We start from the raw sequence: 26,909 nt of genomic DNA, 5'->3' as shown, positions 1-26,909 counted from the left end.
CTTTTTGTGCATGCCGCTCTGCACCTTTCCTCCCTCCTCTTGTGCTACGTGTCCCTTCGTCTAATTACCGCCCCCGCTTTTTGCTCCGCCATGAGACTGCCCGTAGCTCCTCTTATGTTGTTCATCCCTTCTGCCATTAGCATACCTTGCCCTCTCCTGTGGCCGTAGCGGATCTGCTATGCAGCCCCTCCCGTTGCTGGCTCCATTATTGCTGCCCCCGTTCCCTGTGTGGGCGTGGTCAGGGAGGCATTTTCAAGTTGAATACAATATACACGTTCTTCATACCCCGTAGACGCACCGACCAAGACACGAGATGTCCATTAACTTGATTAGGATTCTCTAATTGTGACTGATTGGCATATGCAGCGGTAGTGCTGTGGACTTCAGGCAATATTTATATATGTGATTTTCTTTTTGCTTGTGTCACGGCGAAAGGTATTAAACAGTTATTACGTCTATGTACCAGACCGAGGTCAAGACAAAGAGTCGCTGTAGGTGATGCACAGCTGCTTGTTTATGGTCTCCGTTTCTGGGACACTTTAGCATCAAAGTCGGGAGCTTCTTGACAAGATGGTTGTTCTGAATGGACAGATGACGTGGTACTCCCTTAAGTGCAGAAGTCACTATGCAGCAATTTCCACAGCTTTATTAGTTGCCAAGATAGACTGATTCATTTGACCACATACGTCACCCCTGAGTGCCTGCAAATGTTGGTTTTAGGGATCATAATGAAAGACTTTTTCAAAAGGGGTAAAGGTTTGAATGCCTGCTGTCCATTCTGTTGATCAATAGCTTTGATTGCAACAATTTGACTACCAGGCAGTGGCACCTTTTGCAAGTTATGCAAGCTCTTACTGACCTGTTGCTGTTCACAGATTCGGCTATGGCTGAATCATAGACATCAACAGACCAAAATGGCAGGTGTAGCAGAAGTGACATCACACATCCTTTGACCTAATGACATCACATTAGGGGATGCATATGACTACTACTGACTCCAAGGCATGGTGAATAGTGACACGGCTCATGGTCCTCCATGCTAATTCAGCATCATGTCAAGGGAAACAGTGATGTGGCACTCTCCAGCTGTGATAAATAAGAGCACGAACATGGTGAAAGGACAAAAAAAAACACCGACTACTCTTTCAAGGAACTTGGTTCCTTTGTTCATGCAGTACATAATGCAGGAAATTGACATGCAACCCATCTCTTTGTGTGGGTGTGTAACTCTGATCATGCCTCTGTCCACAATTCTTCATTCTTCAGGAAGTGGCTTAGTCAAACGAAGGTGTACTCCAGCCTTCCTGCTCCTTCGAAGTATAGGTGATTTCACACAAGATGCATACACTTGGCTGTCCATTGGTTTCTGGAGGGAGGGAGGATGAGAGATAGGAGAGCAGTAGAGGAAACCGGTAGGAAAAGGAAGGAGATCAGTTCTGACTACTAGTAAACCCTGTTGATAACTGTAGGGTCTGAATAAATACAGGACTCCTCCCAACGTGGGTGTGCCCCTCCCATCATTTAATCAAGATCTACTCACACATACATTCGGTACTAGTTTGGCTAGCCATGATCAACGACATAGATTTACACAGGAAAAGCTGGCAATCGTTCTCTGCATGGTTTGATCAGCTGCAGGGCACAATCCTAAAAAAAAAAGTGGGGGGACGCTGTCACCAGAAGTGACGTCATGACAGGAAGTGGCGTCACGAAAGGTGGCTCCGATCTCATCCCAGAGAGACCAAAAAGGTGAAGTCCAGCTGTTTACAGGGGGGACGGCGCCCACCCTGTATAATAAGTGGGGGGTCCGTCCACCCGCATGGTACCCCGACTCGAGCCCTGATCAGCTGCTACTAGTCGTTGTCTTGGCCGATTCCCGGAGCTGGTCGTCGTTTTGCGTGTATCCCTACCATACATCAAAGTCTAGTCCTCTCTCAGTGAGCAACCTTCCGAATCATGTACAGCACCCAACAGGAGACTTGTTACCCGGATCTCTTGCACTAGAAAACGCGTGGAGTCGGTCACTTGAAAGAGAGATCTACTGAGCTGTGACCCTGGGCCCAGGGCACTGCTCAAGGCCTCGCACATGGTCACAGATGATCTTAAGTGTGATATTACATCACTATTGACACTTTTGATGATATCACTAAAATCACGTTTGCTGACAATGGGAATATTGCTGTTTAATTGAGTGACCATCGCAGGGACATCTACATGTTGTGGTAGTGCAACCTTCTCGCTAATTTTAATGTCTGATTATGTGTATTGGTGGAGTTTCAAAGACATCAAGCATTATCTTTAATCAGTCAGGATATTGGTTATGAGTGACTTTTATTGACGAGTGCAAAACAGACTTATTTGATAAGGCTTTATTGTTGACTGCAGCAATACAATGTTTTGATTGTTTTACTGATCTTGAATAAGGGAATAAACAGGGCATTTTCTAGTCAGCCTAAGACTTGCTACAGATCGTGTTTTCACACTACTGCCCCATGTTTAACAACACTGAAGGGAACATTTTCTGTTGAGGTACAGTTTTTACTGTTCATCACTGTATTTGTGTTTGAAAGAAAATATATTAAAATAAAAGTAAATATCCCATCATTCAACACACAATACCATCCCACATAATTACACTCATAACACACAATCTCACTCCACATAGTTCCAGTACACTCAATACCACATAATTACTAAGCGCATAATTCCACTGCACGCCATGCCACATAATTCCACTACACAAATCCACCCGACATAATTCCGCAACTAAAAATTACAATCCAACCCACGTAATTCCACTACACAACACATGCATACACACACATAAAATGTGTTTTACACAGGTAAAGCACATTGCCATTTACAATGCCACTAGCTCTAACTCAAACAAACGCGAGACCTATTGCATTTCCAATGCTTGTATTGAATGTTCCCTGTAAGATGAATGAATGAATATACAGCTACATAACAAGAGCAGCTTTGTTTTTATTCGATCATTAATGCTCATAATATTTGTGCAAAAATGAACCTCTTTGTGGTCGATGCTAAACAAATTCAGTTTGCGATGGATCCCTAAAGACATTTACTAATTCAGTGACAGCACGGCATGTAATGCGGGTTTACCCATCGTGAATTTAAATGCCCAAACAGCAATCTTTTTTATTTTGATATCTCTATCAGTATTTCATATAAATAATATAACGGCAGTGACACGATGTCCCACAAGGCCCTTTTCCGTTTCTGGATAGCGCATGGTATATTCTCCTAATGGGAGCTTCTTTGTTATTCACATGCAAGGGACTTAAAGCTTGAGTAGATCATCACTGCCATTTGCTTTCAAGGTCCCACAGCACTGACGCAAGTGCACATAACCCGGAAACATCCCACAAGGTTCGTCTTCATAGTAGACATGAGTTGCAGCATTTTTTGTTATTTCTTTTTTAATACAGGTGTTCAATTATACATAATATAATCCTAATTATATATAGGTAACAGAAATGGCAATAGCTCTTGCTAAACACTTATAAGGTCCAAAAGGCGAGACCAATTGGCTATTCCAATGCTTGTTTTTAAAATTGGGTAGACTTGACCAGACTGACTAGCATGCGATCCACTCTTTCCCAAAATGTGACTTTTTGCTATGTGCTTTCCCAAGCCTCTTACGCTGTCTTTTAGTCGGTTGTGTGATGTCTTCAAGTGGGTCGCACCTTAATAAAGTATGGGTAATATGGGTTACTGGTTCTCCCAGATCTATACTAGTTTTGCGAGGTGGACACATCAGAGGGACACCACAGCTTTCAGTTCTCCTGTGGCACCTGCTAGTTAACGACCTTTCAGCTCCACAACGCCGCTGTTCCGAAATCACTTCACTCGGCTCCACTGTAACCTTTCCTAATTGTGTTGTTTTTTTGGCAAAGAACTTTATTATTTGAAGCACAATTGTCAGAATTGGTTGGCGTGGTAATGTCCACTGTTCTTGGAGTTGTCTTTAACTGCAGCTTAATGTCGTCCAAAACAGAGTCTACAAATCCAGGGAGCGATGCCAGTTTATCTAAAACTGGACTGCAGACACATTGTGTGTCAACTTGTGCCCTCTGGAATGTAGAGATCCATTGTATGAAATAAGTCCACCTGGATGTCTGACTTACTAGACTGGTTTGTTAAGGCTTTGACGACAGTTTGAAGGGAACTAAGCAAAATATCCCACGTATTGTTGTTGTTTCCTCCCCGACAAGGGAGTGGCGGTCCAGTACTTCAGCCTGTACAGAGATGTCTGGAGACAGTGATAAGGGGGAGAGGGGGCAGCCAGAGGTATTCCTTCTTCCTGTATGAACACAGGCGTTGCCTGTGGCTCCACCTGTGAGTGGAAAGGTCTCATCCAATCGAGTCTTCCTCCCATTGGTACTTTGCTGTTTTGTTCCCTGGACAGGATCCTTGGCGTCCAAGCCTGAAAGTTGAGACTTAAAGCTGTTATCGCTGGAATTAAATGGTTGGTCCACCTCAACTATCACTTGTCTAACCTTGACCTTTGTCAGGACAGTGTTTGGCTCTATTACACATTTAGCCGCCAGTGGCCATTGGAATTAAGATACAGTCCCTCAGGAACTTTATCCAGCTCAGACTGCAAAATCCCTAAGTCATTATGACTTTTCAATGAGCTCAAAACCTGAGTTTGCCTTCTCTCCATGGCTTGGAAGCTCCTTTTTGTCCAGTCCTCCCACTGGAAGGCAGGTTTTTAGTTTTAATTTCTGCAGAGGTAACAGATTTGAAAGATATCTTCAGAGTTTCGGGTGTTATTTTGGAAAAACCAGGTTAAAATGCACGTAGCAGGCTTGTAATCCACTTGCCTTGTGATATGTAAGTAAAGCAGTCACTGGATTCTTTAAAAAAAACAAATTTCGTCTCGATTTCCCCCTGTACTGTTTGGCTGGTAGTTGGAACCTCTGGTGTAATTGAAGGAAATCCCCTTCTTGTTCAATCAATCAATCAATCAAATAAACTTTATTCGGTTTCACAAAAGTAAACCATAAAAGGTACCCCCCTACTTGTTTTGTTGTAGGCTCTGCTTGCGTGGGTTTCATATTTTTTTTAATATCAACAGATTGGAACACTTTTGTCTACGCCGAGCAGTTATTGGCCTGTTCTTCCTGAGCTCATAGTGGGCCTATCAACCTAGCTATACTGAGTATCTAAATTGACACAATACATATAATAGCCATCATGTGGTGAGTACCTTCGCGGGTTTTCCACTTTAAGCGCTCTCAGAGACTTAAAGATTGCACTGCGCACCCCACGTAACCACACAATGGTTACTTCAACACGCAAAGTCAGACACAAGTCTTTGCCCCAGCAAGGCTATTAGAGGGAGGTTTTTTTTTCCTGGGCCACTGGCGTGTTGGACGGTCACCTACAGGTGCGGACATCCGAAGGAGCATGCGGCACCGGCCTTGTGCCAGCCGCTCTCGCGCCTATCGGAGATTACCGCAGCACTGGCCATACCTGCAACCAGTGGCGTAACGAAAGTTGAGGGTGCCTCCCTGCAAGTTACATGGAGGGGACACATTCCGCATTTAATCCGGAGCTCTCAGGCCTCAGTACTGTGCTGAGGGGCTTTAGTGTAGTGAACAGTCTAGTGCCACTCGCTTTAGTGTAGTGAGCAGTCTAGTGCCACTCCCTTTAGTGTAGTGAGCAGTCAAGCGCTGCGCGCTTTAGTGTAGTGAGCAGTCTAGTGCTGCGCGCTTCAGTGTAGTGAGCAGTCTAGTGCCACGCGCTTTAGTGTAATGAGCAGTCTAGTGCCACTCACTTTAGTGTAGTGAGCAGTCTAGCGCTGCGCGCTTTAGTGTAGTGAGCAGTCTAGTGCTGCGTGCTTCAGTGTAGTGAGCAGTCTAGTGCCACTCGCTTTAGTGTAGTGAGCAGTTTAGCGCTGCACGCTTTAGTGTAGTGAGCAGTCTAGTGCCACGTGCTTTAGTGTAGTGATCACGTTAGCTCTGCGTGCTTTAGTGTAGTGAGCTGTCTAGTGCCGCGTGCTTTAGTGTAGTGAGCAGGTTAGCTCTGCGCGCTTTAGTGTAGTGAGCAGTCTAGTGCCGCGTGCTTTAGTGTAGTGAGCAGTTTAGCTCTGCGCGCTTTAGTGTATTGAGCAGTCTAGCTCTACGTGCTTTAGTGTAGTGAGCAATCTAGCGCTGCGCACTTTAGTGTAGTGAGCAGTCTAGCTCTGTGCGCTTTAGTGTAGTGAGCAGTCTAGTGCTGTGCCCTTTAGTGTAGTGAGCAGTCTAGCTCTGTGCACTTTAGTGTAGCGAGCGGTCTATTGCTGTGCGCTTTAGTGTAGTGAGTAATCTAGTGCCGCACACTTTAGTGTATTGATCCATCTAGTGCCTCGCGCTTTAGTGTAGTGAGCGGTCTAGTGCTGCGCACTCTAGCGCCGCGTGCTCCTTCCAGATGTGGTGTAAATTAATCATATGTAAAACAGAAGCAGTAATTACAGCCTTTCTTTGTGTCATTAAATCTCTAATTGTGAATCTCTTCTCTGCAGTGATGGTGACTCTGGATCCTGACACGGCTCATCCTTGGCTCCTCCTGTCTGAGGGGGGCAGACAAGTGAGATGGACGGACACAGCACAGCCCCTGCCGGACACCCCCAAGAGATTCACCTCCTGGCGCTGTGTGCTGGGGAGCGAGGGGTTCACCTCCGGCAGACATTACTGGGAGGTGCAGCTGCTGCAGGAGGGGTACGGGTGGCATGGGGGGGTCATAGCAGAGTCTGTGGACAGGAAGGGAGGGATCACATGGTCACCTGAGGGGGGAGTCTGGGCTGTGCAGGGGTCGATGGGTCAGTACAAGGCTCTCACCTCTCCTCGGACCCTTCTGTCCCCTCGTGAGAAGCCCCTGAAGCTGGGGGTGTATCTGGACTACGAGGGGGGGCGGCTGTTCCTGTACAATGCTGACTCCATGGAGCTTCTCTACTCCTTCCCGCAGGCCCCCTTCACACAGAGGCTCTTCCCGATCTTCTATCTCTATCAAGGAGCGGAGCTGAGGCTGGTGTGAGAGTGACACCCCCCCCCCCCGCCCCAACTGTCATCTACAGTTCAAACACCAACATTCCAAAGAATCTTCTTCACAACGACCCTCCCACATGTTGCCATGACAACCAGAAGCCTCACGTGAAACTGACTCCTTCATATCTCTTTTCCTTGTACATTTTTTAAAACAAGGGCAGGAAATGTTTGATGTGTGAATCAAGCACCAGACATCATGTAACATATGATAAAGTCTCTGTAAAATTCAATAAAGAGTATTTCTTTCATACGTGGAGCTTTGACATTAATATGCACATTATAGCGCTGCGCTGAGAAGTACTTATTGAAAGTGATTGTTTTTAAACATGACCCTAGAAACCATTCCCGCCCCGGCGACAGGGCTATTATTAGTGACCTCAGCAGCAAGACAGTTGTCACATGAACCCTGTATGCAACCCAGATTCAGGGCGGCTTTAGGACTGTGCGACCGGTGCAGCCGCACCTGCTCTAACCTGTGAGCGGTGATGTGTGTAGAAATAACTTTGGGTTTTAAAAGCACCTGCTGCTTCCTTGTGTGTCCAGCAGGTTTCAGGCAACAATAAAAATGTCAAGATAACACAGGTGATTAATGTTTCTTCTGAAGAGAGATCACAGTTTTGTCTTGTCACAGTTTCAACTCATCCTTAAGTAGCGCAGAGGGTTAATATGCCAGCTGCAAAGAACGTGTCCATGAAGAACACAGAACGGTAATCCTCATTGGTTTGTGTAACATTTCCTATAGACTGATTTACACATATAAGATTCATTGCTTCTATATAAGGTATGTTTGGTGTAAAGTGCACTGACACCCACGAGTTGGCATGAGTAGCGCTATAAAACAAAAGACATGCGTATGAGAGAGGGACTGTACAGAGATGGGTGCCACTGTTGGAAGGTGGGAGTGTAGGAATATTTGGAAATGGTGGTCATGGGCGGAGGGGCGCAAAGAAATATTGTCGCACCTGGCGCCTCGAACTCTAAAGCCGGCCCTGCCCAGATTCTTTTAGATCCATTCATTCAAACGCAATCGTTTTTTGTAGCGCTGGTATTCTAAACTCATGGTTTTGAAGGTGCTTTCATATGGGATAAGGAAGAAAATGGACCAATGGTGAAATCAAATATTTTTCTAGGATCACTAAATTTGGTTACACAGTGAAGCCGCAATTAATCCAGGTGTTCTAGTTTCCCTTTGGACAAATTACCCACTAAATGGGTATCTAGTTGTTTCTCCTTTTTACCTTAAATGTTAATGCCTTTGTTATCCATTACCTGTGAATTAAGCTGATATTTCTTTGCCAGGGTTTAAAACTTCTTTCTGAGGACAGTGTTTTTGTAACGTGAGTATGACGAGTCCAGTGAAGATATATCACAATACAGAACTATTTTTAAACATTGCAGTTCCTAAACTGCAAAGATTCCATCACAATTACAGACCATCATGTATAAGTTGTTTTCTTGTGAAACATCTGCCCTGATGCACAAGCCACTATTGTAATTTATGAAATGTGTATTGTGCAAACATATGCAGATTCTGTGAACAATGTGCAATAATGTTATATTCCAGCAGCACAAATACAACACAATAGCGTCCTGCGGGGCTTTCATGACTCCACAAACATTCCAGGTCCTGCAAACATATTAGGTAGAATTAACTTGTCTGCAACATTTTTCCCAGATGTTATTGTGTATTTACAGGCCATCCTGGGTTAAAAGCAGAATCTATTTTTGTCATGAAACTTAAAGAATATCAGCCAGATGTGTGACACTGAGAAGCAAATCTGCCTTTCAAACCAACGTCACGTGCATGCTGGGACTGAGATGAGAAGGTAGTTAATAGAAAGCATCAAACTACAAGTCCCAAAATGCAAAGTGGTGTTGATACAAACTGTCAGAGGTTGGAGGGGTCACTTGGAGTGAGGTTTTGACACAAGTCAAGCAAAGCAAAATGATTTTGCTGAGTTTTAAATGCTGCTTCCTGGACGGCAGGAATGATGTGTAATACCCGTCACCTCTTCATCTCTTCAGGGGTTTCTGCTTCTTTATATCCTCGTCTTTGTTTCATGGAGATTGGATGTAATTCTTGTCTCTTGAGTAAGACGTAGGCTGAGTGTGTTCTCTTTCAGCGTTAGTGTCATGACGTCCTTTTATAAGGTAGCTCAGTAGGTTGAGGCACATCTGCGGACCCATGATCTAGACGTCACAGGTTGGACTCCTGGCAGGGGCTTCTCTGACGATCTAATGATTGCACTGTATTGTATCATTTATATAAACCTTCATGCTGTTACCAATGGCTGCAGCTGACGTCACTGAGAAATGGACCTCCGAGCCCTAGACATTCATTTAAGATCATTAGGAATTCCGGGATTGTAGTTTTGGTTTACTTCAATACAAATATTAACAATATGAGATTAAAAATAATTTTTACTGGTGATAAATTAATATTACCAGCAAAACATTTACAAAAACATACTAAACAGATCAATTTACGATACTTGCAGTTGTCAAACTTTTTCCAGGAGCTCTGTGTCAATCTGGGGTAACTGGACTCAAACTATAACAAAGAGAACCTGTTGCCACTGGTGTCCTGGAGCTTCACCCTACTGTGGGGTCCAAGACTGAGCACCAAGTGAACCCCTCACCCCAGGACTCTCAGAGTAGTGAAGTCAAGCTGTCCAAGGCTTACTCAAGGAGAAGGTGCGGGGTTAAAAACCAAGAACTCTCTAAAGCAGAATACAGTTAAATGATTGTCCAGTCAGTGCTTTTACTCGAAAAATGAAGGGTGCTTTCATCACAAACACACAGCTCAGGACCATACACAAAAAATAGAGGGGACAGACAGATGCACCTAGTTATACTCTGAAGGTTGGGGGGTGGTCCATAGGGACCCTCATGTAGACAGTCCTGTCCCCCAGTGGATGAAGATAGAACAACATTTGTACATAGTGCTTAGAAGGGCCTTGTACATGATGTTCGTGGCATCGTGTTAATGTTGTTTGAAGCTAGATGTGTAAACAAAGCAGTTTCAGAGAAACTAGTCCAACATTGCCGTGCACGCAAATCTGTGCAGAAGGTCAGGCAGAAATGTTTGGTAAAAATTGGACAATGTAAGAAACGAGCAGCTTCGCTACATGGGCCTCATCCAGGCATATAACAGTATTGTGCTGGTGCATTGATTGTGCTGTAGGACAGTTGTGAATGAGGACAGTTATGCAATAGGACAGTTATACAATAGGACAGTTATACAAGGTATACAATAGGACAGAAGGTTGAATAGGACTTGGTCCTCAGGCTCTCACAGCTCTCTCTGGGACTGTAGTTATTCCCCCTTTCATTCTGGAATGGGCTGTGCCAGTTATGGAGTTGTAATGGTGCCAATGTCTGTGGTGGTCCCTTCGTACAAGGTCTCAGTTCACACTGTGCCTTAATTCTCGTTCACTAGAGGGTGTTCTCACTAGACTCGTCAGGGAGTGCCACTCCAATAGTGCACATGTTCACACACAGCTCCTGGGGGCAGCCAGGCTGACTCTGCCTCGGCCCTATGGTGAGCACTCATCTCCATTGGTGCATGTCTCCAGTCCTGTCGAGGGGCGAGAGAGAGAGAGAGTGGCAGAAGTGATGGGTAGAGAGGGAGCGAGAGAGTGGTGACATTGGAGGGGAATAGGAGAGTAGAGAGAAAGTGGTAGAAGTGAAAGGAGAGGGAAAAAGAGAGAGAGAAGGGAGTGAGATACACTGATGTGGAGAGAAAGAAAGGGGGAGATAGGAAAGAAGTGGAGAGAGAAAGCGAGAGATCGAGGAGTGTAAGAGATACAGGAGGAGGAGGTAGAGAGTGGAGAAAGAAGGGAATAAAGAAAGAGGGTGGGTGGTGGGAAACAGAGAGACTGCCAGCAGTCAGTCTACAAGATGAGTGTCTGCTCAGATGAAGGAGCTGCATGTCTGAGGGTTGTCCGGCTCCCTCCGCCTGTGATGGACTGAAGTACCCGGGCCCATGGGATCATTAAGAGGACACCATGCTTCTGACCTGCCCAGCTAGACCCTATGGAAGAACAGGTGTGTAATCTAGCGCCAAGGTGCCCAGGCCTGAGGATCATGGCAGCCCAGTTAAAATGCACCAGATGAGAGTAGCTGTCCCCTCCACACCCCCCACCCCCATACCCCACACCCCCCAAGGACACAGCAGCAAAGCTGAGGCTGGTGTAGGAACTCTACCCCACCCCCACCCTTCTGCAGTAAGGAAAATTTAACAAGGGGCACAAGCAGACACCACCACCAGGGCCAGTCTCTTGCAGCAGAGTGAGAGGTTGGTGATAGTTTTATCCAGGAGGGTTGCACTTTGGGTGCCCCCCGCCCCCACTCGGACCTTAACGATCTATGTGTCATGTCAATGCACGAGAGGCTGACAGTGAGTCAAAAAACCATCAGTGGCTATGGGCGGGCATTCCTGTCCTAGCATCTTATCATTTTGAAATTATTAGGTACACACATCCCTCAACTTCCTTCACAACTGACCCGTAACACTCTTGCCCTTATGAACTAGGGATCTGCACATAACTCTGCCAATCCCCTCAATTCCACCTTACAGAGACCTCTGTAAAACCAGCACTGGCCACTCTACCAGTGTATTGCAATCCTGACGTGAAGTACCGCGCCTAAACAGGTGATCACTCCATCACAAAAATTTCCGATGGGGTGTTGCACGTCTTTTTTAAGTGGTATGCGAATTCAATACCAGCCCTTGCTGGCTTGTCCCGTTTGTGGAGGGTGGGAAGCTATGGAAGAGGACAGCCGGGGTCCCAAAAGTGGCATGTTACGGATTTAACTGTGGAATGTGCTTCCACCAGTTTTGCCTCTGTTGGTATGAATGTTGTGGCTTTGTGTGAAGACACCCGCTAACACAATGTTTAGGACTGTTGACTGTGGTGGAACAGTAGGAGTGGTCCCGGGCCTGGGGCAGCAGTCTGAGCCTTAAATGATGGCTTGACTGTCATGTTATCCAGAGAGGGAAGTGGCCGTCAGACTCAAAGGGGGTTTCAGTGGTGGTTTTACATTGAGATATCAAGTTCCGCGACAACAGTGCTGGTCAGCTTTAGTCAGTGATGAAGGAGAAACCACAGAAAGAAGTGGAGGAAGAAAGTGTAGGGAAGTTGAATCGGTTAAATAAAACACATTGACAACTGTGTTTATAGAGGAGAGATTTAATGCAGCCTCTCATGTCATAGGTTATCAGTTAATGACAACATTCTCCCCCATGATCCCACTCGCCAAGCAAACCATAACAATTCTTAAAGAGAACACTATCTTCCACGAGCATGGAGTGCACGTGGAAGATAAATACATAACAATATATATGCAACACATCTTCCCCCCTTTTTTTTTTTTTTTTTTTTTTACCCCTTAATAGCCATAACAAAATCTTTGAACCTACCTGGCACATGATGTTCCATTTTCTCCCTTTTTTTTCCACATTTCCATTTGAACAACCTGGATTAGAACTAGGAGGAGCACAAGATCGTACAGTTTCCCCCAACTCTAATTCCCTTGCAGTTTTAAAAGAACGATCAAATCCTTTATATAATGAAATCCTATTGAAATTCCACACACTTCCCCCTTCTATCCTGACCGCATTATTAAAGACCTCAATAACTTCCTTAGGATCTGACCAACACTGAGATCCCTTGGAGACATTGGTGTTTCTTTTAACTCGACCAAAATCACCAGTGACCACCTTTTGCTTGCTCGGATGACCTCTTTTGTTGTCCATGTCCACTTTCATTTTACTTTTGTACTTATCAACTCTTTCCTTTACTACATCATAATCAACGTTGTTCCATTTACCACTTGAAACTTTCCCTTTTAACCACCAAGGAACCAAAGTAGTACTAGGCTTCCTCCCCCTCAAAAGTTCAAATGGGCTGACTAAAGTAACTGAATTAGGAGAGGTCCTGTAAGACAGGAGCATGGAACCTAAAGCATTCTTCCAATTCAGACCACTCTTAATAGAAAGTTGAATGGCCTCTTTCACCACCCGATTAAAGCGCTCCACCTGTCCATTTGCTTCAGGATGGAAAACAGCAATCCTCTTGTGAGTTATTCCACACTTATTAAAAAAAAACTCCATGTCCTTACTAATAAATTGCGGACCATTGTCTGTGACGATTACTTGCGGAATACCCTCTCTACAAAAAACACTATCTAAAAACTCAATAATTCTCTGAGACGTGACCTCTCTGACCATTTTTATTTCCGGCCACTTAGAAAAGTAATCGATCAAGACAATACCAAAACTCTCTTCCCTAGGCAACACATGAAATGGCCCAACAATATCAATACCCAACTTCCTCCACGGCCCGTCTGGGAATTCCACAGGAATAGATTCAGCACGCAGAGGAAAAGCAGACTTGTCACTATTCGCACAACTACCACAGAGTCGTACAAATTGTTCAATAGCGGAGTCAATCCCTGGCCACCAAAACATATCCCTAATACGTCTCCGCGTTAAAGAGATACACAAATGTCCCTCGTGGCCAATCTCCATGATGGTGCGCCTAAGATTAAAAGGAGGAATTATTTTATCTTCCCTTAGAACAATACCATTTTCAATAGCTAACTCACCATTAACCTTAGCGAAACTCATTAACTCCCCAGACAATTTCCTCGTCTCAGGCCAACCTTGAACAATAAACTTCTTTACTTCACTTATCACCACATCTTTCTCCATTTCAGAAATCCAAATTTCTTCCTTCAAAACATGCTTATCACTACCAATCAAGTTCACATCACGAACAGTAAACGCTACCTCACAATCATCTTCCTGAAAAACACCTTCTACAATGGGCAACCTGGACATGCAATCAGCGTGGAAATTGGCCTTCCCCTGGACATACTCAATAGAGAATCGAAAGGATTGTAATCTTGACGAAAGTGCCAACCGCACCGACATAGACCTACCTCCACCCGGGGACATCAGAAACACAAGAGGCTTATGGTCCGTTTTAATTACAAACTCAGTTCCCCAAAGGAAACTTCTAAAATGCTCGGCCCCCCACACACAAGCTAGTAATTCTCTTTCGATCACAGAATAATTTTTTTCAGCTTCCCTCAACGCCCTAGATGCATAAGCAACTATCCATTCATTGTGATCGTCCCTCTGTAAAAGAACTCCACCCAGTCCTAAACAACTTGCATCCACCATCACAATGCATTTCTTCCCAGGGATGAAAGGTTTTAAGCACGGAGCATTAACAATGAACTCCTTCAGCACATTAAATGCAACAGACATCTCTTCAGACCATTTAAAAACAGCATTCTTCTTATGTAAACATCTAAAAGGATCAACCTTGACTGAGTAGTTAGGAATGAATTTAGCATAAAACTCAGTTAACCCCAAAAACACCACTAATTGTTCCTTAGAAGATGGAAAAGGTGCATTCACAATGCTTTTAACATGCTTTCCCTTAGGCCTAATGCCGTCCCCACTAATAGTATGACCAAGGTACTCAACTTCCTTCGCCATGATGTTGCTTTTTTCTAACCTGAGCGTGAGACCCTTCTTGGCTAATGCAGCAATAACACAGTACAAATTGCGATCATGATCCTCATCACATTTCCCATATACCAAGATGTCATCTTGGAAAGCGACAGCCCCGTCCAATCCGTCCAAGGTATCCTTCATTAGCCTCTGAAAGACAGAGGCTGCACTCGCAAGGCCAAAAGGTATTCGGCAATACCTGTAGAGACCCTCAGGAGTGATAAAAGCAGTCATATTTTTAGATTCTTCCGACAATACCACTTGGTGGTACGCACTAGTCAAGTCAATGCAAGAAAAGACTTTCGCATCCGCTTAAGTGGAAACCATCTCATGTAAATTAGGTAAGGGATGAGCATCCACCCAAATAGATCGATTCAAAATGCGTAGATCGACACACAATCTGAGCTCACCAGAAGGTTTGACCGAAATCACAATCGGAGAAACCCACGGTGAGGATTCAATAGGCTCTATTATACCATCATTACATAAATTTTTCAACATATCCTTTAATTTACCACGATAAGAAATTGGAACATTTCTTACCCTATGTCGTATGGGAACAGAATTTTCGTGTAGCTTGATAGTGTGCTCAAACCCAAGATATTTGCCTAATTTCCCACTGAACACTTCAGGAAATTCCCTTCCTAGCTTCTCAACCAAGGCATTACTATTTTGCGTTGGTAGTTCAATAGCAAACACAGGAGGGTTTGCTCTAGGGTCAAGCTTAATTCCTAAATCAAATTGCTGTGGCCATCCAAGTAATGACTTCCCACTTTTTGTCACATAAACTTTGCCTGATGCTTGGTTTTTGCCAAATACTAACTCAGCTGAAAAATATCCCACGAAATCAATTTTATGGCCCGTATATCCACCAGGAGATACATCTGGTGATGTTAAACACCTCCCAGGCCAATTGTCCTCAAAGATCTTGCGGGAAATAATAGTAAACCAAGCACAAGAGTCAACATAGAAGTCTAACTCGATACCATCTACTTTGACGATGCAAGATGGAAGTTTGGAAACACCTTCCACACAACAAACGTTAATAACAGTGTTGATGTCAGTCTTATCATTACCCGTACTGAGATCATCATCACTTGAATAATCCACGTAATTAACTTTTTTTTGTGATGACTTACAGAATTTAGTGAAATGCCCTTTTCTATTACATTTAGCACAAACTTTATCAAAGCCCGGACAATTCTTGTAATTGGCTAAGTGCAAATTACTACCACATCTAAAACACAACAATGTATGACTGCGTTTCTCACTATATTGATTCATACTCTTATGACTAGTATAAAATTTGTTGGAAGTGTTACTCCTTTGACTAGAAGACATCTTTTGTTTATTCTGTTCTTTCAGTTCCTTATTTACATTAAAAACATCACTTTTATCCTTACCCCTAATTTCCTTAACAAACTTTTCTGAATGCTCAATTGACTTAGCAATATCAATCGCTGCATTCAAGGACAAATCCGGGGTAGACCATAATTTCTCTTGAACTTTTTTACTATTCGTACGCATCAAATTCTGGTCTCTTAATACCTGGTCATAAGAGATATGTTCAAATGCGCAAGTAGCTGCGAGTGATCTTAGGGAAGATACATAATCTTCAATGGATTCCTTGTCGCGCTGTTTACGAGAGTAGAAAATAAACCTTTCCATCACGACATTTTTCTTTTTACCAAAACGAATGTTAAGTTGGGTAGAAGCATACTGATACATGTTAATTCTACCCGGATTAATTAACACAGGAAGAGTTTTAAATTCTTTAAGTCCAAAACCGCCTAAACAGTGTTTTAAAATGAGAGTTTCCTCTCTGCTTCACAGTCTTCACCTTCCATGACCTCCACATAGGCTAAAAACATTGGCTCCCAAACTTCCCAAGACATAGGAGGTTCGCCAGAAGCTGTTAGAAATGAGGGAGGAGGTAATATACCAGACATTTTATCAAGAGAAATAATAAAAAAAAAAAATAATAATTTGTGAAGAATCGTGAACATAACAATATAATATTAATTGTTAAACTAAGACTCTAACATATTAATGTCATTTGAAAAAAATTCTATAAAGTTTTGAATAAAAAGAAATACCACATTAGAAGACCTTTGTGTAGAAATGCAGAGTAATCGCAAAAACAAGAGAATAAAGGATAAAAGTAATGTTAAATTGTAGAAAACGATGTCATCCGATGTGAATCACCGTAGATGTTCGTGATTTGTTTTTGAAGGGTTGCTACGGTGATAAAAAATGGCCGCCGAAGACGTCAGACGTATGCGTGCTGTGTGTTGACGAAAACAAACATGCTGCCTCCCGTGACGTGTTGACAGGGATCAATGTCAATGCCAAGATTCCGTTGTCATAGATGATCCTCAGAGCCTTGTAGTGTCGTTTACCTAACGTGAGTAAAACTCAAATGATGCAAGTCTCCAATTGTATATAATGTAGATCTCAAAAAGTAGAAGTATGCGAAGGAAGTCTTTTAAACGGCACATGACTTGTACTACATAAATCTTCAAAAGGCAGCACCTTAACATTAGTCAAAGCGCAACACCGGAATTCTTCTTGGTAATAAATCACCAGCTGACAGTCTCACTTCACACTTGTGAAAATAGACGAAAAGATTCCTTCAACTTATCTCTCTCAGGCGAGTTGAGCTTAATTTAATTATTGCATTTCTTTATAATAAAGTGGTCACTAGGTGGCAGCCTTTGTTCACTGCAAATAAAAATAAATAATAGATTAAGAAAACACAGAGACAGCCGCAGGTGCTATCAAATGCACATGTGTAAAGCGTAACAGCAGACTGCCGCAGGAGCAATCAAAGCTCAAAAATTAAATAAATAGATGTAATTCCACCTCCGGAAAAGTTGAACAAACACGGTTGAAATAATGGATACACCACCGCTCTGTTTACGCGGTCGAATACATTTCCAAATGAGGAACACCACCGCTCGATAACTGCGGTCGAGAGCAAAATAAATTAAATAATCTCACGTGATTATTCTCCTTGTGCAGGATCGTACCCCTCGTCGCCAGTGTAGGGAAGTTGAATCGGTTAAATAAAACACATTGACAACTGTGTTTATAGAGGAGAGATTTAATGCAGCCTCTCATGTCATAGGTTATCAGTTAATGACAACATTCTCCCCCGTGATCCCACTCGCCAAGCAAACCATAACAATTCTTAAAGAGAACACTATCTTCCACGAGCACGGAGTGCACGTGGAAGATAAATACATAACAATATATATGCAACAGAAAGGATTGCAGGTCCAGGTTTGAGTGGTCATTGCCTGATTTGATGCTGTCTCTTTTGGGGGTAGTTTCAAAGACAACCCCTGGGGAATATTGTTTAATTCACCATTTATCGTGGCCAGAGGGGCCGTAAGTGAATGGATGCAAGACTCAGGAAGATGCAACAGAGCAGTGTGATGCATCAGTTGATACTATTAGTTTTGGGCAAAATAGGTAAAATGTTACCTTAAGTCAGCATTTTACATAATGCCAGTTCATATAGTGGAGATTTCTTTGCTGGGGATGTCATTTGAGGGAATAATATATGTAGACTGAATTTTGTCCAGGGGTTGTGCAAATTCTTTTCCTCTTTTTGAATTTTTCAGCACCTTCTTATAATGTGGTTTGTCAAGAAGAGCTGGTCGTCAGCTAATCATGATGAATGGTTTCTTGTTTGTTGAGAAGGAGGTTCATTTAATTACAGAGAAGTGTTGGGCATTTTTCAGGACTTGGCAGAGGTTTTTGGGGTACCCCTAGCACCGGAAAAGACAGAGGGCCTGAGTACTGTTTTGATTTTTTTCAGAATTGTCACAAAGAAAATGCAGGCGAGATTGCCAGGAGACAAAGTGCGGGAGATTGTTTTATTGTCGAAGAGGTCTGCAAAGAGCGGAAGTTGGTGCTCCATAAGGTTAAATGTTTGTTGGTGCCTCTCAGTTTTCCATGCAGAGTGATCAGGGCTTGCAGAATGTTTTGTACAAGGTTGGGCTTTGCCATGTCAGGGGTGGATTTACTGCACCATAGAGGGTGAATGGCAGTTGCTCCTCAGTCATATCTGCATGTATGCCAGCATGTTATTGAGAATTTAAACAGAGGAAGCATGTTTCTGCAGAGGACGAGACAAATTGACATGTGCAGATTTTGTCTGAGCAAGAGGCCCTTGGTGTGGCTTGTTCTGGGATGGATGGCGGTGTGCAGAACAATGACTTTTTCACTGGTGGTTGCTTTGGTCGTGTGTTGTGTGAAACTGATGAACAGAAGGGTAACGTTCAACGTGGATAACATATCAGGGGTTGAGTTGTTTAACAGAAGGCAAGGACTTGAGCGTTTCCCGGCTCTTGTGGAAGAGTTGTAGGGTTGTATGTATTTCAATATTGCTTTCAGAGCAAATCATATTCCTGGAACGAGCAATGACGTTGCTGATACTTCTTGTTCGCGGTGGAAGAGGTTTCGAAGTTTCGCCCTAGAAACGGAAGAGATGACAACAGAGTTGCAACAGGACATCTGGTCACTGGGGCAATGAGAATGCTGGATCTTGCCGAACATTCTGTATCAGTAACTTCTAGATGATCCTACTGAAAGGCTTGGTGGGAGTTTACATTTGGTTGAGGTAGGAAGAAAGGGGGTGATAAAGTCTGGAACTGAGTAACGAGGACATCATGCATTTTTGCTTTTCTTTGATTGACAGGAGCTTATCAGCTGTTACCATTGATGGGAACCAGGGAGGTTTGTCATCCATGTGAAGTTATTTTAGGGATATGACCCGGGGGCTTAGGAACTGGTGAGGCGTGTAAACTTGTCATTTCACTTGTTGACAAGTTTAATCTGGGTGTTGGGGTTTTGCTGTTATAACAATTTTGAAGTTAAAATCTTTTAGTCTTTACCTGATGTTTTTATGGTGTCTGCATTGTTGGGCTCAAGGAAGAGACCAGGTGTGAAACGACAAGAGGTGGGGATGGAAGATATGTTTTTGAAAATATGGCTGAGCGTTCCAAAACAGATCATAGAGGGATCAGGAGATGGGTTGTGTTGAAGACTGGGCTTGTCACAGAGGCAGGTGGATTTTTGACAAATGTTACAATTTCCAGGTGTGTTTAGGAGATGAGGTTGTTTACCCTACTGTTGGTGAGACAGTGACTGCGGCCAATCTTTTGGGAATATTGAGGAAATCATTGGTTTACTTGGGATTGAACGCAAAGGGCTTTGGCATGTGCTGTTTTCAGACTGATGCTGCATCTGAGGCAGCAAGGTCTTCAGACTGAGGACATAAAGAGGATTGAGAGAGGACGATCCAGGTGTTGTGAGAGGTACATACGAGGTTAGGACCAGGGACACACCGCAGCACTCATCCTACTAGACCTCCCTGCAGCCTTCGACACCGTCTCTCATCACACCCTCGCTGCCAGACTGCACGACGCTGGGATATGAGGAACCGTCCTCTCCTGGATCTGCTCCTTGCCCTCTAGCAGAACCCAGAGGGTCAGACTCCCCCTGTTCCTCTCCGGGCCTACAGAGATCAACTGCGTAGTCCAAGGATCATCCTTCAGCACCCCGCTTTTCAACATCTACATGGCCCTCCTCGCCACCGTCGTCAGACACAGGCTCAACATAGTATCCTACGCCGACTTTACCCCGCTCATCCTCTCTCTCACCAAGAACCCCGACGACACCAGACTCTGCTTCCAAAAAGGAATGACAGATGTCGCGGCCTGGATGAAAAGCAGCTGCTTGAAGATCAACTCAATTGTATGCAAGGCCATTGGGAGAAGGAATAGTGATGTGTGGGTGGTGCGGCATTACTTGGTTCAGGTGGCTGCAAAGTTCACTCATTGCCATCCATATGGCCGCTCCTTGGGACTGCAAAGTAGCAGACTTGGGATATATTCATGGTGTAAGAGTAGGATGAGGTGGGGGCAGCTGTGGCTGTTAATGGCTGAACTATTAATTAGCAGAGGATGTCTAGATGTACTCATAATAAATCTAGCAGAAAATGATCTGTGCCACTAATAGGCCTTCCTTTGTTGAAGAAGATGAAAGAGGACTTGGTGAGGCTGAAGAGCTTTGGGGCTGCACATGCATCGTACGGACTGAGTCTGTTCTGAAAAGGGTGTGATGGGATGATGTGGAAAACAGCGCTAAGGACAAAGCAAGACCAAACGGAATAGAGCAGTGAGAGCTTTTTTTGTACAAGCTTGTGGATAAACCAATCATCACGTGTAAATATTAATGAAGAAGATGCCGTGTTATATTGCTCAGATGGAAGGCATGCATCCCTTTTGAGAAATGTATGTTGTTTTTAGGTCTCACCTAGCGTTGCAGCGTGAATGCGCTGCCATCGCTTTGCGAGGAATGCAGTATACACTATAGTGTGGAAGCTACGCCAACTCTCCAGCCCATCTTCTTCATTGGCTTAGGCTACAAATGCTGCCTTCCGATTGGTTTTAAGCTTGTTAGTGACGCCCCATGACAGCCATGTCAGTTATTTGTACCCTTCCATGGCTACTGGCCCCTTCACAGCACAGACTACTTTCTTCCCCTTCTTTCCCGAGTCCATGCCTTCTCGCTGCTCCCCCTCCCGCAGTCCGATGCCTTCTCGCCGCCACCCCTCCTCCCTCGAGCCTCGTAGCCCGCATGCATTGCCATTTGCAATGCAATAGGTTGGTCTCGCGTAAATGGGAGGTTGAAGTGCAGTTGACCAGGAACACAGGGTAGGGGAGATGCGTGGGCAGCCGGCGGGGTATTAATATTACAACAGAAGTGGTTAGTAACTGGCAAGAACATTATAGGGCATTAATAAAGGTTAAGGAAAATCTTTACATTATATATCTGGGTATTCGTGTAATTCACCTTTCGCCAATCGATTTATTGGCCCGAGAGCGCACAGTTGCTCATCTATCAGAGATCCCCACCCAAGGCTAGATTTCCTCCTCGTTTGTTTTGCTATTACTTGTGGGCACCAAAGGACAAGCAAGACTATTCAAAGATGGCCGATCCCGTCTACGGTATCTGCACGCGCAGCCGCAGTGTGGAGCACAGATCTGTGTGCGTCTCGGCAACAAGTGTTATTATTGCCATCACCGGCCTGTCCTGCTGGAGTGAGCGTATGATGCTGTACAAGTGCTGGGGAGGAGCCCCTAGTCCGGCCCCCGTCACACCGAGAACATGGGGGTCTACCCAGAGGTTGGCGGCTCCCCGCAGACAGCTGCTGTGCCTGCCTTCATTGTCAAGTCGGGACTCTGTTGGAGGAGCTAAGCAACAACCAGCGCTACTGATCGAAGAGCCAGGTCTTGAGAAGTCTTCTGAAGGCCAACAGGTCCTGGGTCTGTCGTAGGCTGGTGGGGAGAGTGTTCCAGGTCTTGGCGGCGAGGTAGGAGAAGGCTCTGCCGCCGGCGGTGGCTTTCCGGATACGAGGAATGTGGCGAGGGCGAGGTTGGCTGAGCGGAGGCTTCGGGTGGGGGTGTGGAAGCTGAGTCGGTTGTTGAGGTATGTAGGTCCGGCGTTGTATAGTGCTTTGTGTGCGTGGATGAGGAGTTTGAAGGTGATCCTCTTGTTGACGGGGAGCCAGTGCCGGCCTTTCAGGTGGGGTGTGATGTGGCTGCGTCGGGGTACTTTGAGGATCAGTCGTGCCGAGGCGTTCTGGATTCGTTGTAGTCGTCTCAGGAGCTTGGTTGTTGTTATTAAGTAGAGGGTGTTCCCGTAGTCGAGTCTGCTGGTGATGAGGGCCTGGGTGACGTTTTTTCTCGTGTTGAGGGGGGATCCATTTGAAGATCCTGCGGAGCATTCTGAGGTTGTTGAAGCAGGACGCGGAGACGGCGTTGACTTGCCTGGTCATGGAGAGGGTGGAGTCGAGGATGACCCCCAATTTGCGTGCGTGGGCTGTGGGTTCGGGGCTGTGCCTAGCGATATGGGCACCCCAAGAGTCGTCCCAGGCTGATGGGGTGGGTCCGAGAATGAGGACCTCCGTCTTGTCTGAATTCAGCTTCAGTCTGCTGTCCTTCATCCAATCGGCTACGGCCTTCATTCCTCTGTGGAGGTTGGCTTTAGCGGTGTGGGGGTCTTTGGTGAGGGATATTATCAGCTGGGTGTCGTCGGCGTAGGAGATTGTTAGACCTGGCACCTTGGCGTGAGTCTCCCTTCGACTGTTTGTAGATGTGCCTCAGATGTTTTGGATGATGTTCGCTGCCGCAGTGCAAGTGCTCCCAATATAAAGTGTACCTGTAATTGATTTCCATGATTGGCTCATTGGATTTACTGTCAGCCCCCAGTAAAGTGCACCAGGAGTGCCACGGCTTGTAAATGCCAATACTGCTAGTGGGCCTGCAGTGCTGGTTGCGCCACCCACAGAAGCAGCCTTTTAAATATGTCTAGGGTCTGCCATTGCAGAACCTGCGTGCAGTCTGATACTGTCATGCTGGCTGGGCAAGTGCACACACTTGCCATCCTCTAAACCTTCCCGTTACTTCATATGAGTCACTCCTATGGTAGGCCCTAGGGCAGGGTGCCTTGTAAGCATAAGGTAGGACAAGCCCTGATGTGTGTGGCATGTCCTGATAGTGAATTTACAGTCATTTTCGTTTTTCACTATTGTAAGGCTACCTGTTCTCATAGGCCAAAATGGGCTGCTGGAATTATTACACCCTATAATCCCAGCAGGCTCAGGGAACATGGTGGAAGGTCAAGTTTAGTATGCCTGAACTCAGAATAATAAAATACTTCTTTTAATAAAGTTTATTTTAATATCCTGTGTTTGCAAATGCTACTTTTAGAAAGTTAGCATTTGCTTGCCTAACCATTTCAGCCCGCCTCTGCCAGGATGTGTATCTGCTGTCTGGGTTGTGTGAGTGACAGGGCTGGGGATGACAGGTGGTGGGAGTGCCCCTTGACTCTGAATAGGGCTGTGCTCTGCCACCACAATGCTGGCTCCGCCCCCTGGGGAGTGACTGATGACTGCTCGACACCTAGCCCAGGAAGAGGGAAGACTGTAAACAAAGTGCTCCTGACTGTACTTGTCGTCACAATGCTGGCTCCACCTCCTGCGGAGTGTCTGCTGCCCTGCCCCACACACTGAAAGCAGAAACCTGTTTTGGCAAAACAAAGTGCTCCAGGAGCTGAAGTGAACTATGCAAAGGCCCCCCTGGCCTGAAAGAACAAAAGAAACTTGGTATAAAAGTAGGAGCCCTGCTTCTTAGAAACCAGATCCTGTTTTCCCACAACGAACCTCTGCCCAACCAGAAGGCCCCAAGAAGAAGCTGACGGACTGATCTGCTGTTTGCCTTGCTGAGGAAGGAGAGGAGAAGCCCTGACCAGGACTTTGTTTTATTGTGCTGAGAACTATCTCCAAGGGCTTGACTGAGCTTGACCCCCTGAACGGAACCCCAGGACCAGTGGGTTCCCTCTATCTTCGCCCGTCTGTTTAAATGGAGCCGTGAGTTCCTCCCGCCGGAGCTGAGACTGCGCCACCTTCGGCCCTCTTAGGGCCGTGGCACTCGGGAGCTCACCTGCCCTCTACCCGTTGAGAGCCTCGCTCTGCTAGAGCCGCTCTCTGCCCCTCGGGTCAGGCCGCCTGCTCCTCTGCCCCCGCCTGCCACTGGAGTGTGCTGAAGTGCTCTCTCGCCCCTGCCGCCGGAATTCCCCTCCGGAGTGCCATCTACGCCTGGACGGCCACCCGTATGACTGAAGCATACCCGGCCGTCCCACCTGGCCTCCCAAGGCATACTACAGGTCGCGCCGCCCCCTCAAGTGACCCCCAGTACCGTCCGTACTGAAGGTCGGGCGCCGCGCCTACCCGTGAGAATACACCTGCTGAGTTGAAGATCCGAAGCTACGCTGGTGCCCCTAGCGCATCAGCCACCTACGACACGTCCCCTTGCACGAGGGACAACTGAATACTCCTATGCTTTTCCAGGTACGCCTCCATCTCTTACCTGCACCGGGCTCGGGGCATGCAAAGTTCTGTTTTCCCCGTGGTCTCGCATGCTGAGACCTGCCCCCGTACGCTCCTGCCTACTCAACGAGTACGCTCCTGCCTGCCCGCTTTGTGCACTGACAGGGTGAGTGGCGTACCCGGTCTCTTCAAATCCCCGGCTAATCTTCCAGTGCGAATCGCACTACAACGGTACGACACGTACCCGGCAGGGAAAGCCCCGTACCATACGCGGCGAACCGCCCAAAGCGTGAGGATCGGCACGGCCTGGTCTACAAGCCGTACAACGTGCCCATACGCGCACCGAAGCCTCCTGCACTCACGACCTTGGCCCCAACACCCTAGAATCATACCTGGAACATAACATTACCGTTTTTAAGACAGGATAAATCTACAAAAAGTAACCTAAGCAATTCTAAGAACTTTAAGACAGAAACACTTGCCATTCTGAACTCTTGTGGCCTCCTTGAAACACGTTATATAAGGTCTTGTGATAATTTACCTACCTGCATATATTTTTACATAAAGAAGACGTATTTTCTGATACAAACCACAGCCTAGTGTCCATTTGTGGGGGAATCAGTGTATTTATTGTGAATGATTACAAATGCTTAACTGACAGCACTCCTGAGATTAGCTTTGACTGCTCACGCCACGCAACCTAAAGGGTGAGCAGGGGTTATTCTTAAGGGGGTAATTCCCTTGCCCTGATTAGAGGATAGGGTCCCTGCTTGTCACAAGTACCTACCTGTGCCAACCAGAGACCCCCAATTCTAACACTGGACGCAGCGGAAGGGATTTTCGAATTTGCATTTGTAGTTTATTTACAGTAAATTATTGATCACCACATAGCGAGAGCAGACCTAGAACACAGCCACAGATTTTTTGAGAAATCTCCCATTATTGAAGCCATGCCTGGCTCACTCCCCGCTGGAAGAGCACTCTCTGTGATCTCTGGAATTGATGATGTAGACTGGGAGCCCCATGGACTGGAGGGCTACACAGTAGAGCAGTTGACAGGCCACTGTCATAAGCTCAGGGGTCCCCCACACAGGATGCAAAAGGAAAAACCAGTACATCAAGGCCCTGAGAGCCTGGAAGGAGTCAAGAGAGCCCCAGAATGCGGTGGTAATGGAACCACCAGAAGTCCTTGTGGATTTCAATAGAGGCCCCTCGCCAGAGGAACTGGCAGACAGTGCAGCCAACAGGGCACATGAAGTGGATATGGCAAAATTAAATAGCCAAATGGAAATGGAAAAACAAAGATTGACCATGGAAGAAAAGAAGCTCCAGATGGAGCACGACATGAGACTGAAGGAGTTGGAGCTGAAAGCAAAGAGTCTAGAAACAACTCTTCCTGGTGGCAGCACAATGCCAGTACAGGTAGAGTCAAGGGTGTACATGCCTAAAGAGGTGGTAAAGGAATACTTTAAGGGGGATGACACAGGGAAGTGGTTCAGGGCCAATGAAGTAGCCATGTCCTCCCACCGGGTCCCTGAGAGAGATTGGGGAGCGAGGTTGTGGGGACGGTTCATTACTGAGGGACGGGAAACACTGCTAGATCTACCCTATGATGTTACCAATTCTTATTCCCACATGAAAGACGCCTTAATGACCAGGTTTGGGTTAACTCCTGAGATGTATAGACAGAGGGTCAGGGGTTGTACTAAAATTCCTGGGGGTACGTATGTGGAGTATCTAACCTTTTTCTGCAGAGCACTGGATGGTTGGGTGAAGGTTAGCAAAGTGAGTGATTTTCAAGGGCTTCTTGATTTAATGGCTTGGGAGCACTTGTCTAGTAATTGTTTTCCTGAGCTACGCCAGCACCTAATTGATAGCAAGCTGTCCAACCCGAGGAAGCTTGCTGAAGAGGCGGACCGCTGGCTCAGCACCATTGGCTGGTTGTGGAATCAATAAACTTATATCCATCTTCCAAGAAACTGAACGAAATTGCAACTGTCATCTTATTTGGCTCTATACATATAATGTCATTTATTGCATAATTACTGTTGATATACCTTGTTTGTTGTGTGCGAGAGCTTTGCTGTTTTTTTTGTGTCATAGGTTTGGTAACAGACCTATTTTTGAACGGTTACGGGGTCTTTTCCGCTTGCCCTTCCGCACCACGCCATAACCTAGCTAATGATACACACTAAACGTTCACACTAGGTAGTGCGCCTTCCCTTTCTGAAAATACTAAAAACCCCACGTGCTGTATATCAGCACGAGGGTCCAGTGGGAAACTCAGCCAAAGGTGGGCAGGGTCCCCAGCAGAGGAGCGGGGGGGGGGACAGGGGAAAACCGAGGGAGTTCCACCGAGGGACCCAAAATAATACCCAAGGGAACCAAGGGAAAGGTTCTCAGCCTCCCCCACCACCGAAGCAGACCGGGG

At 45.7% G+C, this 26,909-nt stretch overlaps 1 protein-coding gene across 1 annotated transcript in view; it reads left to right on the top strand.

The window, feature by feature from the left end:
* The window catches only part of LOC144752392 (zinc finger protein RFP-like), a 50,425-nt gene extending 43,384 nt beyond the window's left edge, over positions 1-7,041 (top strand). The window contains exon 6 of the mRNA XM_078640326.1: positions 6,530-7,041. Coding sequence (XP_078496452.1) covers positions 6,530-7,041 — 512 coding nt within the window. The remainder of the gene's footprint in view (positions 1-6,529) is intronic.
* The last annotated feature ends 19,868 nt before the right edge of the window (positions 7,042-26,909 follow it).

The sequence above is a fragment of the Lissotriton helveticus genome, chromosome 5_1, assembly GCF_964261635.1.
Source record: "Lissotriton helveticus chromosome 5_1, aLisHel1.1, whole genome shotgun sequence".
Classification (NCBI taxonomy): Eukaryota; Metazoa; Chordata; class Amphibia; order Caudata; family Salamandridae; genus Lissotriton; species Lissotriton helveticus.
This window is presented reverse-complemented; position numbering and strand designations above follow the sequence as displayed.